We start from the raw sequence: 7,846 nt of genomic DNA, 5'->3' as shown, positions 1-7,846 counted from the left end.
ATGCTACACCTGCTCAAATAAGACGTCCGAGAATTGGACAACCACTTTGACCACATAATTATCTCGCACATTAAGACTGTAGTTTCCTAATGCCAACCCCTTCAAAACAATCTGTATATTACAGAGTTGACAGCAGAAAACCCAAGACCTCTTATTAAAAAGTTCAAGACTTGGCAAAATGTTTGAGGGATTGTCTAAACATGAGAAAATACCTGAGTGATAGACCCTCGTAAAGATGGAAGCGCTTCCATGGGAAGTTTGGTGGCCGGAGTGCCTCGCGTGATGCTCCCTTCCTGGAGTGCAGTCATAGTACCTGTGATAACGACAGTAACAAGGTGAGCGCTACAGAGCGGACATTTCCGATATTCGGGACTCCTCTGTTGATGACCCGGCCTGCGGTGTAACATCAGGCTAGCCCAGGTAATCAAAAGAAAAGAGGTGGATGCCGGGAGGGAAGAGTCGATTCTCCGAGCTCGCACGCGATGGCCGCTGGACAGGGTCCTGCTCAACAATTCACACCAACTCCAGTCAGCACAGCACACTTCCCACAGATTTACCGATACCAAGCTGTATTTTCACGTACCTCTGACTACACCTTCGTGCTGAGCCCGGACAAGGAGCCCCTCCGGCTGCGAGCTCTGGCCGCGGGGGGAGAACTCTTCTTGTTTTATGTAGGTAACACAACCTAAAACGCACCGGAAAGGAGATAAGAAAAAAAACACATCATTGGTCAAGGTAGATTTCATCAAAGACTTGCTGTCATAGATTTCACCCTTAACCCCTTAAGGATCAGGTTACTTTGTAGGTTAATGACCAGGCCTTCATTTTTTTTTTTTTAATTCGTTTATTAATTCCAGAATAAACAAATAATGCACACATTAGCATTTATCATCATCAATTATACCACCGGATACAAAGAATTACAGAATATTATCATATCCAGAGCTTACAGAGGTAATAAATTGTGCATGCTAAATCACTAGCATCTATAAAATATCTACTATACAACTTTAACCGTTAACAGTAAGTCGCCAAAAGGAAAAACAGAGTTGAATCCTACTCCACAAGCGATGTCCCAAAACCACAAGCCCATCCTCCCGTGCATGTATCTAATCAGCGCAGACTACAGAGTATGATAAGAGGAGTTCCATCTACCCCAGATTTTTTCGAATTTACCTGGGCATCCTCTATTTTGGTACAGTGTTCTTTCATATGGAACGACCGAGTTCACCAAATCGATCCAAACTCCGAGAGACGGGGAGGAACCACCCATCCACCTTAGCGCCAATACCTTCCGTGCCAAGAAGAGCGTTTCTCGAAGAAAGATCCCAGTATAGTGATCCCAGGCCTCTGCATCCCACACCCCGAATAAGCAGGTCAATGGCTCAAGTGGAACAGGGATTGACAATAAAGATGTTAATAATGTCGTGACCCCTTTCCAATAGTGAGAAATTACCGGGCACCTCCAAATCATATGGATAAAATCTGCACCTTGTGCATGACATCGCAAGCAATCTGACGAGCGGAGGCGACCCATTTTAAAGAGCCACGTTGGGGTCAAATAGGTCTGATATACAATATACAGCTGGGTCATCCTGTTATTAACTGAAGGAGAAACTTTAGTTGGAGACTCTAGAATATCTTCCCACTCCTCTCCCATTGTATCGGGAAGAAGTCCCTCCCACTTCTTTTTAAGAGTTAATAGTAGACCCATCTCCTACGGATAACAGATATGTATATAAAGAGGAAATGAGTCCCTGAGGACCTTGTGAGTTGAGAATGCCTATCAGAGGTAGAGATGAGATCGCTCAACCCGCACCTATATTTCGCATATATGATTGGAAAGCTGACCTTAGCTGTAAATAACGGAAGAATTGAGATCTTGGGATATTGTAGGTGTCCCGTAATTGTTCGAAGGATACAAAAACCCCTTGGTCATGTACATTGCCCACCGAAAGAACACCGTATGAGATCCAGAACTCAGTAGATAGGTGATTCAGTAATTCTGGGAAATAACTATTATGCCACAGTGGCATCTCAGCTATTACATCTGCAAATGTGATAACTTTTTTGATTTGTCTCCATATCAATCTCGCCAGTCGAAGTAAAGGCAGCAAACGGGGAGCATTGACTTTCTCTGTTTCCAGAAATCCCAATGGGCAATCAATCCGGGCAGAGTGAAGTAAATGACTCTCTGAATTAGGTAAGGAGTTATTAGGCATCCATTTGCTCAATGCCCTGGCCTGTCCGGCAAGATAGTATAAGTAATAGTCTGGTAAAGCCGCCCCGCCTCCCCTTTTTGGTCTCTGCAGAGTAGATAGTTTAAGTTTGGGTCTAGTCTTTCCCCATATAAAGGATGTGGTTATAGACTTGGGTATTGGCATGGCACTGTGTTGGAGACAATAATTACTGTAAGTTTGGGGAGTAATATCATTTTAATTAAATTGATGCGGCCTGCAAGAGAGAGGGGGAGTTTGCTCCAGGTTATAAATTTAGATTTGACCAGGTCTAATAGTGGGTAAACGTTAAGTTGTAGGTCTAGCCGACTATATTGGGACATATGAATACCCAAATATTTGAAACTGGACACCACAGGTAGCGACGAGATTTTCGAGACAGGGTATCGGAGCATGAGACAGAGGCATTAGGGCAGATTTGTCCCAATTTATATAGAGACCAGAGAATTTACTAAATTTGTCAATGGTCGTTATTACTTGTGGTAGCGTTTCTTCTATTTTATCCATAAATATGATCATGTCATCGGCATAAAGACCGATGGTATCCACACGATCCGCAATATTAATTCCCTTAATATCCGTAGAGGACCTTATGCGTATTGCTAAAGCTTCTATCGCGAGGGCAAAGAGAGCCGGGGATAGGGGACACCCTTGACGGGTTCCCCTGTGCAAAGTAAAAGAATCAGAGATAGAATTATTCACAATTACCCGTGCCCTACGATTCCTATATAGCGTATCTATCTCTCTAATAAATTTGTCCCCAAAACCGTATTTCCGTAGGCATGCGGAGAGGAAAGGCCATTCGAGAGAGACGAACGCTTTGGCTGTGTCTAGTGACGCCAGTGCCCAGTTATTATCCAGTTCTAGAGAACTACATTGAATCACTGATTGGACCCGTCTAATATTGATGGAGGTACTTTTCCCGGGCATAAAGCCAGTTTGATCTGGATGTATAAGGTCTAGTATAATCATATTTAGTCTGGTGGCCAAGATTTTAGTGAAGATCTTATAATCTACATTCACCAATGATATGGGGCGATATGACCCACACTCCAGGGGGTCGTTTCCCTCCTTCTTAAGTACAATAATATTTGCATCGTAAAATGTTTCAGGCATAAACTCTCCCTCCCATATACCCCGGAGTACTTTCAATAAAAGTGGTGCCAGATGGCTCCGATACTTTTTATAGAACTCAGCGGGAAACCCGTCGGGTCCAGGGGCCTTCCCGGTAGCCATGTCCATTATAGCATGTTCCACTTCCTCCAGAGTAAACTCAGCCTCCATAAAGGCTTGCTGGGTTGGACTCAGTGAGGGGAATGTTATGTCCGATAAATAGTCTACACATTCAGGGACACCAAGACCACTACCAGATTTGTACAATGACTTATAATAGTTACAAAAACATCGAAGAATCTCTTCAGTTGAGGATACCAACGAACCATCAGGTGTCCGAATCTGTAGTACTGTATTAGAGGTGTTATGTTGGCGTACTAAAAAGGCTAGAAGTGTACTGGCCTGATTCCCCAGTTCAAAATAGGATTGACGGGTAAAAAATAATTTGCGCTTCGACTTAGTATCTATATGTTGAGTGTATAATCTTTGGGAGGTAAGCCATTCCACCCTGTTACCATTGGTCTGATTAGCCACATAGGCGGCCTCCGAATCCCTCAGTCGCCGCTCCATCTCATCATCCTCCCCTGCCGTCACCCTTTTAATGTAGGAAATTGTGGAGGACAAACATCCCCTTAAGTATGCCTTTAGAGTGTCCCAAAACAGATTAAGATTCGAGGGGTCTGGGTGAGCAGAGACAAAACAGCTCAACTGATCAACCGTTCTATCACTAGAGTCTATCAATTTCAACCAGAAGGGATTCAATTTCCAAGGTATATAGTTGTTTGGCTGACCGTATTTAAATTTTAGAATGACTGGACTGTGATCCGATATTCCCCTATTACCATGTTCGATACTATCTACCCATAATGCCAGGTCACTAGATCCAAATATGTAATCTATGCGAGATAGAGACTGTCTGGTTGATGAATGACAGGTATATTCTTTTATTTCAGGGTGGCGTGTCCTCCATAAATCTAACCATCCGCTACTGCTCATGAATAGCGCCAATTGAGAGGGGGACTGAGGAGGAGGTCCCCCAAACGTCTCCCCGTCTAGTCTCAGTCTGTCTTTAAAATTATCCATGACTAAGTTAAAATCTCCCATACAAATAACACTAGCATTAGGATAACTTAGGGAGAAACCCATTGCCATGCGGAGAATCGATATACTAGCCGGGGGTGGGTTATAAATACATAGTATCACATATTCTCCCGTATTAATAAAGGCATGTACAAAAACAAAGCGACCTTCGGGATCACGTCGTACTTCCCTAGCCTCCCACCTAACATTTCTATGTACCAACAGAGAGACCCCTCTGGAGTAACTAGTATGGAATGCGTGAAGGGACCACTGCACCCACAGCTTTTGTATACATTTAACTGTGTCTCTGGTCAGATGTGTCTCTACAAGGGCTACAATATGGGGATGATACCTTTTAATCTGAGAGAATACCTTGATTTTCTTACGGGGGGTCTTAATACCCCGTATATTCCACGTCATATATATAATCTCAGACCCCATATCTACGCTTAAAAAAAGGAGTAACATACATCGCAACCCGGGCAGGGATCAGGAACATCACGCGGAGCATAAAATTATCATTGGCGACTAGCAAACATATCAAACAATCAAAACTGGTGTAAAAACCCAAACAAAACAAAATTTGAACAGTGGAGGAGTATAATCTTACACTCCTACAGTCAGATAGAAAAGGGGATACCCTCACTGGAACCAGCGTCCGGTATTGTTGATAAACTCAGCACCAATACGGAGAGCTCCAATTTGTGTTGCCATTGAGTAAGGAGAGCAACTTAGGAGTCCGGTACACTAGACCCCCTGCATGACCGCAACCATTCGGTTGCCTCCGCCGGATCAGTATAGAATATGGAGGAGCCTTCATGGGCAATGCGAAGTCGAGCCGGATAAAGCATGGAGTAGATGATGTTCTTATCCCTGAGCTGCTTTTTAACCTCCACAAATCGGACTCGCTGCTTTTGAAGTTCCATGGAAAAGTCCGGGAAGATTGAAATAGTAGCGTTATTGAATTTAATAGGGCTCTTCTGCCTCGCCAAGCGAAGAATCGCATCTCTGTCTCTGCAGTTGAGGACACGCGCCAAGAAGGGCCGAGGTGGAGTTCCGGGGGGTGGAGGTCTCGTTGGGACCCGATGGGCCCTCTCCACGGAAAATGTTGAGGCGAATCCATCTCCCAGGGAGGTTCTAAGCCAATCCTCTAGAAATTGCTCAGGCTGCTGACCCTCCGAGCGTTCTGGCAGGCCAATAATGCGAATGTTATTACGGCGCAGTCTGTTTTCCAGGTCATCTGCCTTTTGCTTCCATGCATTCACAGAGCCGGCAGCCTTTGAGAGCTTAGCCTCCATTGGGGCAATGGTGTCCTCTATCTGAGACACTCTTGTTTCAACCTCAGAGATACGTCCTCTCATAGCCTGCATATCATGTCGCAAGCGGCCCACTTCAGTATGTACGTCTTCTATTTTCTCAGTAAGAGAGGACCTGGTGAGGGATATAGCTTGCATCAATTGCTCAGATGCTTGCTTTAGAGTGAGTTCGCCTTGTTCCCCTCCCTCATTACTGTCAGAAGGGCGATTTTTGCGTTGATTCTGCGAGGGGTTATATCTGAGGGTACGTACATTGTCAGGGGAATCTTCTATGGCATATTTCCTCAACTTTTCAGCAGCCCCCCCCCCCTCCTTTAGAATGTTGCATGGCGGCTAACAGAAGGTCCCCACAAAAGGATCAAGCTTGCGGTTATGGCAGTCTATTCTCCTATAGCAGGGCAGAATCAGACACCAGGATATACCTCAAGGAGGCAGCTAGGCAGGGAATTACCAAGTATGTGTAGGAGCAGCAAATAAGAATTTATCCAGGCACCGAGTCCCAGAACAGCCCACAGCCCCCACAGGCAAGACAGCAGGGAGGGGGGATAATCCCTCCAGGGTTATGGCGCAGACAGGTTTTTATCTGATAAGGGGGGTGCAGGGCCCAATCTTCCAGGGCACACACCGCACCACCCCTTTATTATTGCAGGCTGTTGGCTCTCCTCCTGAGCTGCACCGCGGCTGTACTATATAGCTCCGCTCTCCTTGCTGCTGGAGTGCGCGCTGTAATAATGGCTGCAGCCTTTCTAGGGACCGCCCTCCGCCCGGACCCGGCACCTGTTCCTCTCCTCGGTGTTCCACAGCGTCCCCGCTGTCCGCTCTGTCTCAGGGGAATACACCAGGCCTTGGCTGCCGGAACCGCGCTCCAAGATGGCCGCCGCAACTCAGAGACTCCGTCGCCTATTCAGGCCGCTGCTGCCACCGGCGTCCTGGGGCTCCAAAGTCGCCGTTCAGGGGGGTCACCGGACTCCCGAAGTCCAGAAGCACCGCTCCAGCCGGTGCGGACTGTGAATCAGGGGGATTAATGGCAGGATTAGGACCAGGATAACGGGAGCCTCCAGAAGGTGCGTCCTCTCTCTCAGCTTACATAGCCACGCCCCCAGGCCTTCATTTTTGTCACTTTATGTGGGAACGTTTTCAACGGATCCTGATGATTCCGAGATTGTTTTTTTGTGACATATTGTACTTTATGATAGTGGTAAAATGTCTTCAAAATTTCTTGTGTTTATTTGTGAAAAAAAGATAATGTAAATTTGATTAAAAAAAAATGTTGAAAATGTCACAATTTTCAAACTTAATTTTTATGCCCCTAAATCAGAGCATTATGTCAGACAAAATAGTAAAAGGGAACCTGTCACCCCCCAAAATCGAAGGTAAGCTAAGCCCACCGGCATCAGGGGCTTATCTACAGCATTCTGTAATGCTGTAGATAAGCCCCCGACGTATCCTGAAAGATGAGAAAAAGAGGTTAGATTATACTCACCCAGGGGCGGTCCTGGTATGATGGGCGTCACGGTCCGGTCTGGGGCCTCCCAGCTTCTTACGATGACGTCCTCTTGTCTTCACACTGTGGCTCTGGCGCAGGCGTACTTTATCTTCCCTGTTGAGGGCAGAGCACAGTACTGCAGTGCGCAGGAGCTGGGCCTCTCTGACCTTTCCCGGCGCCTGCGCACTGCAGTACTTTGCTCTGCCCTCAACAGGGAAGATAAAGTACGCCTGCGCCAGAGCGTGAAGACCAGAAGAGGACGTCATCGTAACAAGATGGGAGGCGCTTCACCGGATTGTGACGCCTAACGGAAGAGGACCGCTCCTGGGTGAGTATAATCTAACCTCTTTTTCTCATCTTTTCATAGTTTGCTACTTTTCTTTTTGTTTTGCTTTTTTTACAGGGTTCACTGAAGGGGTTAACTAGTGTGACACTTTTATAGATCGGATTTTTACGCACGTGGCGATACTAAATGTGTAATTTTATTGCTTATTTAATTTTTTTTCTTTACATAAAAATGTGTATTTATTAGTGGATTTTTATTGTTTTGTAATTTTTTGATATACTTTTATTTATTTTTTTTTTTTTTACCAAGTCCCTTTATGGGACTTTCA

At 45.5% G+C, this 7,846-nt stretch overlaps 1 protein-coding gene across 1 annotated transcript in view; it reads right to left on the bottom strand.

Annotated features, from left to right (window-relative positions):
* Positions 1 to 7,846, bottom strand: part of NCOR1 (nuclear receptor corepressor 1) — a 181,055-nt gene that overhangs the window by 26,433 nt on the left and 146,776 nt on the right. The window contains exons 26-27 of the mRNA XM_077294240.1: positions 584 to 685; positions 213 to 313 (exon numbers count right to left, since the gene is read on the bottom strand). Of these exons, the coding sequence (XP_077150355.1) occupies positions 213 to 313; positions 584 to 685 (203 nt within the window). The remainder of the gene's footprint in view (positions 1 to 212; positions 314 to 583; positions 686 to 7,846) is intronic.

This window comes from Ranitomeya variabilis, chromosome 3 (genome assembly GCF_051348905.1).
Source record: "Ranitomeya variabilis isolate aRanVar5 chromosome 3, aRanVar5.hap1, whole genome shotgun sequence".
Taxonomy (NCBI): domain Eukaryota; kingdom Metazoa; phylum Chordata; class Amphibia; order Anura; family Dendrobatidae; genus Ranitomeya; species Ranitomeya variabilis.
Note: the sequence above shows the minus strand (reverse complement) of the source record. Positions and strands in the feature narration are given on the sequence as shown.